General features: G+C 46.4%; 2 protein-coding genes across 2 annotated transcripts; one reads left to right on the top strand and one right to left on the bottom strand.

Moving 5' to 3' along the window:
* Positions 1 to 536: 536 nt before the first annotated feature.
* On the top strand, positions 537 to 1,750 carry JR316_0008586 (putative 26S proteasome regulatory subunit rpn6; the record flags this gene model as incomplete). Its single annotated transcript, XM_047894299.1, has 3 exons — positions 537 to 693; positions 856 to 996; positions 1,626 to 1,750. 3 exons carry the CDS (start codon positions 537 to 539, stop codon positions 1,748 to 1,750), a joined length of 423 nt encoding a protein of 140 aa, XP_047745758.1.
* A 7,857-nt stretch (positions 1,751 to 9,607) lies between these two features.
* JR316_0008585 (uncharacterized protein) lies at positions 9,608 to 10,666 on the bottom strand (the record flags this gene model as incomplete). Its single annotated transcript, XM_047894298.1, has 3 exons — positions 9,608 to 9,982; positions 10,034 to 10,402; positions 10,457 to 10,666. 3 exons carry the CDS (start codon positions 10,664 to 10,666, stop codon positions 9,608 to 9,610), a joined length of 954 nt encoding a protein of 317 aa, XP_047745757.1.
* Positions 10,667 to 11,546: the final 880 nt, after the last annotated feature.

The raw sequence follows: 11,546 nt of genomic DNA, 5'->3' as shown, positions 1-11,546 counted from the left end.
AGAATTGGAGAGAACGAAGAGCTTTGCAGGACGCAGGAGGTTTGGGTGTGGGAGCACTACTTCATCGGCAATTGTATGTTTTGTAAAGTCGTTATTGGAAGATTATACGCTTTATATCAGAAAGAACAAACGGAACTTTCGATAAGGGAGGAGTTTAACTTGAAGAAAGAGCGAATCTGAACTCGGGCGATGAGTCAGCTCTGGTTTACCCACGGCTGCCACCCCAACCTCCGTCTTCAACATTCTCGCACGCGCCAACACCCTAACATTTGCTCGAAACACGGCTTGTCGCGCTGTACGTGTTTCTAACCCAAGTACCTCTATCCATGCCCACTAAAAAGCCAACTATGACAGTCCGCTCGCGCTCATCGAGACACTTCTCACAGCTCAGCCTTCCTCTCTCGTTGCCTCATCCACCCTCCAACGCACACGCGCACACACACGCACACACATAGGCACATATCCGTATCCCTAACCTGCTCTGCACCGCCGTAAACTCAATTTATGGCCCACCCTACCTCCAATCCCAAACCGACATGCAATCCGGCATCCTGCACGCCAAAGGCAAAGACTACTGCACTGTCTACTCCTACTTCTTCCAGGCGTTCGAGAATCTCAGAGCCGCGGGCGTGAAAGGTCCTTCCGCGAATGGTGGCAAAGTTCAGGATAAAGAAGGAGGTCGGGGCGATGGAGGTTGGAGGGGATACGAAGAATGAGCAGGGTTAAGTTGGTTGATACTTTCCGCGTTGAAGTTCATGCTGCTGTGTAAAGTCCTATTGAACCTCGTACGTCCCTTCTTTATCTCGCCTCACGTCTTTATCAGCTCACCCCACCCGTGAAAATGAAAGTCGAAAGACGTCAACGTGCTCCTCACGCTCAAACTCGCCAATACCTACGCTCAGACAAGAGACGTGCAGAGCATGCACGCCGTTGCGCGTGCGCATCGGGGAAGAGATTTGAAAGAGTTTGGCGAGGTGTTGAGGGAGCATCGCAATGGTACGTCCGTCGTCTCTTCTCTTCTCTTCTTTCCTTTTGTTGTGCATTGCTTCCTTTTCTTTCGTTTTCTGGGGGCATTCATTTAGCATCCCCTCACCATCGTCATCGTCGTCCCTATCGCACCCCTCGCCACGAAGCCGCTGCGTTGCGTATTATACAGCATCTCATACATGCAGGTCCAAAGCGTTTATGCGTGTAGTGAGTAATGCATAATACACAATTGTAGTGCAATGCACACAGCCCAACACACAAGCACCTAGCCCGCTAACGGTTCCCATGGATGCTTGAATGCGCAATGGAACGCGCTGTATGTGTGCTTAGACGCGGGTGATTGTATTATTGTGTTCTCGTGTTTGTCGTAATTGGTTGGTTGGGTGCTTCTTTGCTTTTTCTTCTATCTTCTATGACTATAATGCGGTACAGTTACTGAAGACCTTTTCTTTTTTTCAATTGCCAGTCCTCATCTCGTTCCTCTCATCCTCTCACCCACACCACACCTCGCCACAGACCACACGGACATACCGCACCTCCCACACCACACCCTACGTTCCAATTCCAAGTCCCACACCCCAACCCACGTAATACGGACCACGGACCACGGACCACCCCTCCCACAACACCACCCACAGAACTCCAATCCGACCCAACAATCCCCACACACCTCCCCGAGCTGTACGAGGCGTTCCTCAAAGGTAGCATCAAGCGCGTTCTCGAGTCCTACTCCATCGTCAAGATTGAGTATCATGCAGAGTAGGTTGGGCAGGAGAGGCAGAGTGTTGAGAGCAGGTACGTTTTACGCGTTTTTTTTTTGTGTTCTGTGTTTTTTTTTAACCCGACAAGGCATTACTTAGCGTTCTCAATCTTGTGAACAATGGTTTGAGAAGGAAGCACGCGAGTCCGTGGGTGTTAATAAGAATGTGAGTGGTTACGTTCTGTCTGGCGCTCACCATCCTCACCGCCGTTCCCGGATAATCTCCTGCGCATGCAATTTCTCAGCACCCAAAGTTGTCCCACCGAGCACAACACCCGCACCACCACCAAGAAAGACACTCTGTGTTGAATTGGTGACGTAAACTCTCGCTGATGAGGGCGATTGAGGTGAAAACCATGACAAGTCAAAACCTCTCATAAAACTCGCTCGCGGCGTCGTATACACTAAGGACAAATACCGCAAGATCACACTCGTCCTTTCTCGCTCGTATATAACTATATCACATACGGTTTCTGACGAGCTTGCGGCGCTTTCGTTGTCAGGGAGGAGCTAACTAGAGATTGCAGAGCCCATATGCGTGCCAGAGCGACATTCAAGTGTCATGAGCCAACTGACGTGGCATTTACAAAGTTCTCGACAGGTCCTGGAGCAGGTATTCAGCTGTGCATAGCCATGGGGAATGTTCTGAGAGTAGATGGATTCCGTGCGCCAGTATGGTGTCAACATGGTGTGTACACTTGTTCTTCTACACCACCAACACACCAATCTGAATAACGCCAAGTGATAGGCATAGCGATGCTTACTGCATGAGCAATGAGGAACTCAAGAAAAGTGAGGTGCAGTGAGGCAAGACTCGTGTGGTGCGCGGAGGTTGAATGCCACTGACAACAGTAGGGACAAACAACACGGCATTTGTCTTCTTCCACACCATCTCTTCCCAAACCACTCGAACAAAACACGGACATTGGGGGACTTGAGGAATGCACAACTGGCAAGAGTTTACGCGGGATAGCGGGTTAGATGCACAGAGTAGGTGGGAAGTTAGGTGACTGGTTCGTGTTTTATTTTTTCGCGACTCGAGGACACCCACAACCCACACCTCTCCACCGCAATCGCCCTCAATTTCCCATTATGCCAGCACAGACTTAACATTGACGCTGCTGCAGCTACGCGCGTCCACATACATATATGTAAGACATGTTGTACTGTCGGCGTCGTCTCTGATGATAAAAGTGTGGGTCCGGTGCAGTGGAAATTGCGGGTTTTGCGAACGCTCGTCATGTCATTCCATGCACAGGTGTACGCTCCTTACTACCTCGTGCGTGACTATGGCGCATTTAACTCCGAGACTGGTAAGTGTGTGTCTTCTACGCCAACGGTGCAAGATGGAGGGAGGGTTGGTGTTATTTTGTCATCAGAATGCCAGGTGGCAGAACAGTTAGTCTTATCCCAGTGGGTTTACGCCCATCTTCTTGTAACAACTCCCTCACCTCACACTTTATTTCCCTCTCCCAACGTGCACTCGTCTCATAGGACCTCAGGTTCCGATAATCTCCTGCAAGACAGAACGACTACTTCAATACTCAGGCTTGTATGATCTTCAGCAACTCATTGATGGATTCGTGTAGAGTGAGAAACATACCTGCTCCGATGTTGAGTCAGGTTTTTTTTTTTCTAATTTCTTGTCCGGCGGTGGACTGCAACAAGTGCGCTGATCTCCCTGTCCTCTGCATCTTATCCTTCTCAGCTTAATCAAATGCAACCCCACTACCTACCCGCCCCTCTACGAGTTCCGCAGCCGTGGATTCGACTTGAGACACAAGGGAACAAAGCGACAACAGAGGAGGATATCGTGACGAGGTCACCACAATGAAGGGAGGGGCTGAATAAAGACATCCACGACTGCAAAGGGAAAGAGCGCGAATTAACAAATACAACGTTGAATTTGACATAGAGTGACTCCAAGCACAGCGTCGGCATCCCAACGCTCTCAAGCCCACACGATATCGACTCATCTTCATAAACCTTCCAAAGTTCGCAACCCTATTTTACTTCTTTTCACCCGTTCACCTGGATTTACTGATCACCTCAGTGCTGGTGCGTTATAATCACTGTTTAACCCACTACCCTTAACCTTGCGCTCAACCCACAAACCACTCCCCCTTTTCCTCCTATTTATGCACCTAAACGTCCGCTTCGGCATCTTTGTCTGTGTCTACTCACTCATGAGGTTGCGTGGTCTTAAACAGGCAATAGGTAGATCACCAGAACGAGCACAACTGGGCATTTGGAGACGAGGTTCTGTCCGAGAGACTCCCGCGTCTATCGCGCTCCATGCGGCGAAGAACATGCTTACTGATGTGCAATCATACTCGGTACCTTTCCTTTTTAAAAATTTCACTTGTACTCACTCAATTACCTCCCTTTCTGAGAATATACGAAAAGCGTTGAGGACTCCTCCGTGCGACGCTCGACATCGCCGACTGCGACATGCACGCACACCCAAATATCACCTTCGTCCATCCAGACTCTCACTCTGCTCTCAACAGGACACGCCACAAATTTCACTTGAAACCCATACGCATCCGAGACCACACCATCGTACAGCTGAACTTGGCGCATATATGGGCTCATATTGAGAGTCGTGAGTTTCAGACGCCCATCTTTTGACTGATGCGGGTCCGACCACGTTCCGGTGGCGATATGTTCACCATTACACGATGGTACAAGATGGTGGTCAATGGCAGCCAGTAGCAATTGCTGTGACCTGCCAGTGGTAGCCACTGGTATACAACGTACATTGTACTCAACACCCACTGATTTGTATTGGTATTCGCCGACATCCAATGACCTTAAGTGGTTGGGGTATATTACTGCAACCATTGTACTCGAACCCCCAATCTTGCCTCACCCTCAAAGTCTCGCATTTGCGCTCACAATATCTGTGTGAGAAGAACTGATTAGTACTCGCGCTTGGGCACACAGTGATGCACCCACCAAAAGATTTAGAGTAAAAACAACACGAATCTCAGTTTCGACGAGTTTTTAAGAGAATAGCAAGGAGTAGTGATCAACACGGCTTACTGTGTTATCACCGCTATGTGCGGATGTTGAATGTCACTGACAACAGCAGGGACAAACAACGCAAAATTTGTTGTTTTACACCACCTTCTCTTCCCCAACCACTCGAATGGCAACACGAACATTGCGGGACTCCAAGAATGCACAACTGGCATGAGTTTACGCGGGATAGTGGGTTAGAGGCATGAGTAGGTGGGAAGTTAGGTGAGTGGTTTGTGCTTGATTTTTTCGCAACAACCCACACCACTCCACCGCCATCACCCTCAATTTCCCATTATTCTGGCACATACTTCAATACTCAGGCTTGTACGATCTTCAACAACGCATTGATGGATTGGTGTAGAGTGGGAAATATACCTGCTCTTACGCTGAGTGAAGGTTTTTTTCTCAACTTCTTTTCCGGCGGTGGATTACAACAATGTGCGCTGACCTCCATTACTCCCTTCTCGGCCTCCATGTCCTCTGCATCTTATCTCTCCCAGCTTAAATGTATACACCCCTCTACCATCCCTGTCCCTCTACAAGTGCCTCCGCTGCCAATTCAACTGGGAACGAAGCTATTACGAAGGAGGAGATTGTGACGAGGTCACCTCACTGTTGGAACGAGATTAGTAGACATCTCCACGATTGTGAGGAAAAAGAGTACAAATGAACGAGTAGGACATGTAACTCGACATGGACTTCATATACAACAACGGTCTCCCATCCCCGCACAACGATGACGACTCCACCTGTCCGCACGCATCCAAATACACAATTTTCACCTTTTCCACAAACCTACCAGCATTCCTGTCTTTCTCTCACCCTGTTTCACCCGTTCGCTGGATTCTGTGGTTATCTCCGCGCTGGTGAGTGATCATTGCTGTTTAACCAACTTCTCTCTTCCATTTGAACACATTATTAATCCGTCAACCTCATGTTCACTCCCCAACTCGCTACCCTCCCTCTCTTCCCATTCTTGCACCAAACTACCCGACATCCTTACCTAGGCCTGAAGCAGCATTGCACATGGTGTGGCTCTAGAAAGAGTTGACACCAGTCATCCGATTGACACTGCGCTCTGCGTTCATCATCTCCTCGTCCCCTTTCTTGTCCCCCTTGCTATCTTCGTCTTTGTATGCACCTTCTCACCCTCCACACCATCTTAAGCATCGCACATGCATCGTCTGCCCTTGAATAGACCACGACAAAAACTGAAAATTCAATGCGCACACACACACGCAAGGCCATTTTCACCAGCACGAGCACTGGCGGGGATTCAGAGACGAGGGTCATGTTGAAATGACCCCCCAGCCACAAGCTGACCGCATATATTCCATGTAAAGTGCACATACCTTAGTCTGTACGCGTTTGATGTTTGAGGGGCGGTTCCCCGCTCCAACACAGCACCCTCCCCTCTCATTTTCTGACCTAAATCACCCTGTTTCCGTCTCTTTTACTTGTTCTGAGTCAGCCAGTCGCGTTGCCCATCGTGCTGGGCCTGTCAATGCTTGCGTGGGCATGGACCATGCCTTGATCGATTCGATGGGTTCAGATCTATGGGGGTCTTGATGTTCTTGTTTAGTCTCATGTTGATTAGCAGGGTTGGTGGAGACATGGGTAGGGTGTATTATATATTAGCATTATGATCAACATGTGGAATTGGGATGTGTAGTAAAAGAGTTATCGGTTTGGTTCCTCTACATATTTCTCTGAATCCTCTATTTACCACCTCCGTCTCTTCCTACATTGACCTCTTCTAGATCCCTTTCATTTATATTTCCATCGACTACCCCATTATCGGCTTTGTCGCACTCGCACTCTGTCTTAATGTCATTTATGGTTCAATTGGCTTGGCTTGACTACATCATCAGTCTGCTCCACCACTCACACTCTGCCTTTCTGTCAAGGTTAAATTCAAGGGCTTACATACTTCCAGCCAAGCTCCCACCAACATGCACAGCACGCATCTTGTATCATTCTCGTCGCATCGCGTGTACCCACAAAATCTTCATAGCCTTGTACCTCACTTGTGTATCATCTTCCCATGGCCTGCTTTTCTGCCCTCCTTTATGGCTGTCCATTTGCACATTTAATACCAATCTATAAACTTTTTGTTCATGTCTGTGGCAAGCATGCGCGTCAATGCACAGAATGTCAAAAAATGGACTGCCCTCATGGGCGCTTCAGCATTTGGTTACAGCTCCATTGTGGATATCATCCTTCATTTCCCAGATGTGGATATAAATATCCAGAATGAAGATGGGGACACAGCACTTTCATGGGCACTATATATGGGACATATTGATGTGGCTGCCCGTCTTTTGACTGTCCTGGGAATCCATGTTTACACCACAGGGTATCATTGGATGGACTGCCCTCATGTGTGCTTCATATAATGGTTACTGCTCTATTGTGGATATTATCCTTCGTTTCCCGGATGTGGATGCTTATATCCAGAATGAAAACGGCGACACAGCACTTTTATTGGCAGTATGTAATGGCCATATTGATGTGGCTGCCCGTCTATTGTATGTCCCGGGATTACATATCAGCACACAGGATAGCATGGAAAGGACTGCCCTCATAAATGCTTCACATTGTGGCTACTGCTCTATTGTGGATGCCATTCTTTGTTTCCCGGATGTAGACGTAAATATCCAAGATGAAGACGGTGACACAGCACTTATATTGGCAGCATATAAGGGCCATATTGATGTGGTTGCACGTCTGTTGTCTGTCCCGGAAATCCATGTCAACACACAGGATATCAAGGGAAGGACCGCCCTCATAGAAGCTTCAGAATTAGCTTACAGCTCTATTATGGATGCCATCCTTCATTTCTCAGCTGTGGATGTAAATATCCAAGATAAATACGGCGACACAGCACTTACATTGGCAGCATATCGTGGCCATATTGATGTGGTTTCCCGTCTATTATCTCTCCCGGCAATCTGTGTCAATTTGCGAGATATAAATGGTTATACAGCACTCCAATGGGCACGAATAAAAGACCAACAATCCATTGCTGATATCCTCCTCTCCCATCCTGGTATCACCGACGAGCGCACTGCATTGGTTCTATACCAACCAATTTTCAAACCGCAAATAAAGTCCATTTCCCACTATGTATATCTTAAACACACACTCCACTCTTTAGGTATAAACTCTGGCTCACTTGTCTGTCGTTCTCACTGAAATATGTAGTTTATCTACCACACCATACTGTAGACAGCGCTTTTTCTTCATTATACAAGATTATCAATTGTATTTATTCCGGTTTCATGTAGCCCCCCATTTACTTAGGCTCTGTTTGGTAGCAACTCACGGCGTGAGTTAGTAACTCACGATTTCCATATATAGTATCGCGCGACTTGATTACATGAGCAGAGTGACAATTCCGTGACTTCGAGTCCATTATCTGATCTGACAGTATCTTATCTGACTGCCACATCTCCTCGCTATCTCCATGCCTTTTCAGCCTCGTAAAGGCATTACACCACAGCAGAAGCTGGTTTTAACCACTGTGGTGTCTATGCTGCAGAGTGCAGCACTTGCAGTCTCACTTTATGCTAGTCAATGGTACTGGAAACAAGAATATCATACGTCGGCATTATCGGGTGCTGCATGGGTAGAAGAACTTGTATATGGGCATTCTGACCGGATTCGCAACTGCCTAGGGATGCATGTGCATGTGTTTTTGGCCCTGGTTGATGAGCTCCGTCTTGCTGGCTTGAAAGATGAGCGACATGTTTCTCTCCGGGAAAAAACGGCAATCTTTCTCTATACATCGGTTACTGGCCTTTCAATTTGTCATGTTGGTGAGAGATTTCAGCGCTCAAATGAAACTATTTCCAAGTGAGTAAAATGATATAATCTATTTTCTTTTGTAAATATTAATTAATCTTCAGATACTTCAAAGAAGTGCTGGTTGCATTATCTTCTCCACCATTTTATACCGACTATGTCAAGTTGCCCTCGGTCAATGATCCAACACCACCTCATATTTCCAGCAATCCCAAGTTTTATCCATTCTTTCAGGATGCTCTTGGTGCTATGGATGGCACACATATTGCATGCTGCCCGTCTAGTGCTGGGCATGAAGCATCTCGTAACCGCAAAGGATTTTTATCTCAAAACACTTTGGCGTGCGTTTCATTTGACTTTCAATTTCAGTATGTTCTCAGTGGATGGGAGGGGTCTGCTGCCGACGCTACACTCTACCACAATGCACGTGCAACCGACTTAACAATTCCTGAAGGCAAATATTATTTGGCAGATGCTGGATTTGGTATGTGTGACCATCTTCTTGTCCCATATCGCGGCACACGATACCATTTGGCAGAGTGGGGTAGAGCATCTGTTCGGTGTGTTATTTTCTTGTTTTTTTAAAATTATATTCTGATTAGTTTATAGACCTGCTAATTTCCAAGAACTTTTCAATTTACGGCATGCGCAAGCTCGGAATGTGGTTGAACGAGTATTTGGTTCTGTCAAAGAACATTTTTCTATCCTCAAGTTACCACCCAAATTTAGTATGGATATTCAAGCACGCATTCCTCCTGCATTGTGTGCTACTCACAACTTTATTCTCAAACACGACTCTCAAGAACGTGATGATATGGTTAACCAACAAGGAGATTCCACACCGGGAATGATTCCAGAGGAGCACAATTTTGGAACTCTTGCCTATGCACCTCCTGACGCATCACAAAGAGCACGAGCAAAAGCAAAAAGGGATAGGATGGCGGAAAATATGTGGAATAGCTATCAAGAAATTATTAGGCAACGTGGTGAAGGATATGCATTAGAATAAATTTTGACTGCTACTATAAATCTTTATTCTAAACCTAATTTAAGTGAAATCCACTCCCAACAAAGTTCTTCATCCTCTAAAAGCTGGTAATTCTCTGCAGCAAAATGTTCACTTGCCAAGATAGATAAAAGCTTTGCCATTTGACGTTTGTCCAACCAATCCTTCTCTTGTGTTTGTGCTAACTTGATTGCATCGGATTTATGAACTGGAGATGGTTGCAAAGTGGATTTCGGAAAAGCATTTTCAAGAACTGCAGTCATGCGTTCAAATGTTGCATTGAGATCACTGATTGCCTTTGCTCCAGTAGACGTCCGAGCTTTCTTGATACTAGCACTTGACATAGTAGGCGTAGTAGCTGGACGCTTACGCTGGGTAGGAACAGGAGTTGAAGGAGGTTCCTAGATTTAGATAAATAAAGATATACACAAAATAGAAAGTATATCACATACTGCAACTTCACCAATATTGTCTTCATTATCCGACAGCAAGGCAGGATCAATCTGAGTGTTATCATCCGAATCTCTGAGAGTTTTCGGCCAAGGAGGACTGTTCTCCCTATCCAAGGAGTCAGATGCAGAGATACCTTGGGAGGTGTGATAGACATGAGCGCCTTTCACAGCCCTCTTTCCGAGAAACACATCAAAAATTGCCAGATGTGCCCAGCCACTATTGCAAAACGGACCAGCACCTGGATGGCAGAGGACATAATCATCGCACATTCCCCGCTTCTCAGGAGTGATATCTGCCCCCTTTTCATCATCCCAGGACCATCCAGAGTTGTTGCAAATAGCATCAACAATCTTGTATGTGAGCTTTAACTATCAAAAACAATAAATGTATGATTAAATAAATAAAAATAATACTTTACGCACCGTCCTATACTTGATTTTGCAAGAATTCCCATTCTTTGGTGCTCCCCGAGTGACCACAGCATTCACATGAGCAGCAGCAGCAGTCCAGGTAGCCGCTTTGAAGTTAAAGGCATCACCAGCCTCTGCTTTATGGTCATTGAGATATGCCAAAAGCTTGGATTCATCATCCTGAGTCCAGTAGGCACGCTCTCCAGTAGACTTTGGAGGCATATGAGGTTATAGAGCAAAGCAGTATGGTGTAGAATAGTTCACAGTAGTGAGTGGTAACAAACAAGACACAAAATTTCACAATAAGCTCTCAATTTGGTCGCGCGTGGTCACACATCAGTCACAGTTTCCAAAAATGTACATGCATACTATATATGGAAATCGTGAGTTACTAACTCATGCCGTGAGTTGCTACCGAACAGGGCCTTACTCATTTCCAAGTTGAATTTACTGTGTTGTGTCGTTTTCCAGACTTAAACCGTGAGACATCACATGCAAGATTTGGTTTGCAAAAATGAGACGCAAGGCCCCACTTTAAGACTGACTCGCACACTCAAGGGGATGACGTGCGACGGTATGACAAGGTTGCTATGATGTTGTTCAAGGGACGGAATGGGAAGAAGGAAGAGCCATGGAATACGATATGCACTAACGTGATGCGATGCGAAGGAACACCCACAATGCGACTCGACACGGTGGTGGGGTAACACTAGAAATGAAGCTAATTATACGTTGGACCTTAGATCTAAATGAGGGCCACTCCAACTGAGTGCAAATCTATCTTCTCAAAGATGCGATGCCATGCGACAAAGTGGTTGGAATGTGAAGTGGGATGTGGATATGAGTACGCGATGGAGAGGGGGAGTGTGGAAATATACACACATTGCAAAAGCAGTGCAATGGGCATAGAATAGAGTGTAGCAAACTGACAGTACATGGCACTATTGTTGTCGCTGAGCGCTAAACAGAGATATAGTATGAGTGTCAAACACTTGAAAGAACAAAGAAGGGGTATTTGCGGGTCTCGTCGGTCAGAAATACCCACCAATCCATTGGTTAGTTGTTGAACATCACACAATCCTGAATATTGAAATAGTCAAAC

The sequence above is a fragment of the Psilocybe cubensis genome, chromosome 8 (assembly GCF_017499595.1).
Source record: "Psilocybe cubensis strain MGC-MH-2018 chromosome 8, whole genome shotgun sequence".
In the NCBI taxonomy this organism is placed as follows: domain Eukaryota; kingdom Fungi; phylum Basidiomycota; class Agaricomycetes; order Agaricales; family Agrocybaceae; genus Psilocybe; species Psilocybe cubensis.
The sequence above is the reverse complement of the archived record's forward strand: the minus strand, read 5'-3'. Positions and strand labels throughout refer to the sequence as shown.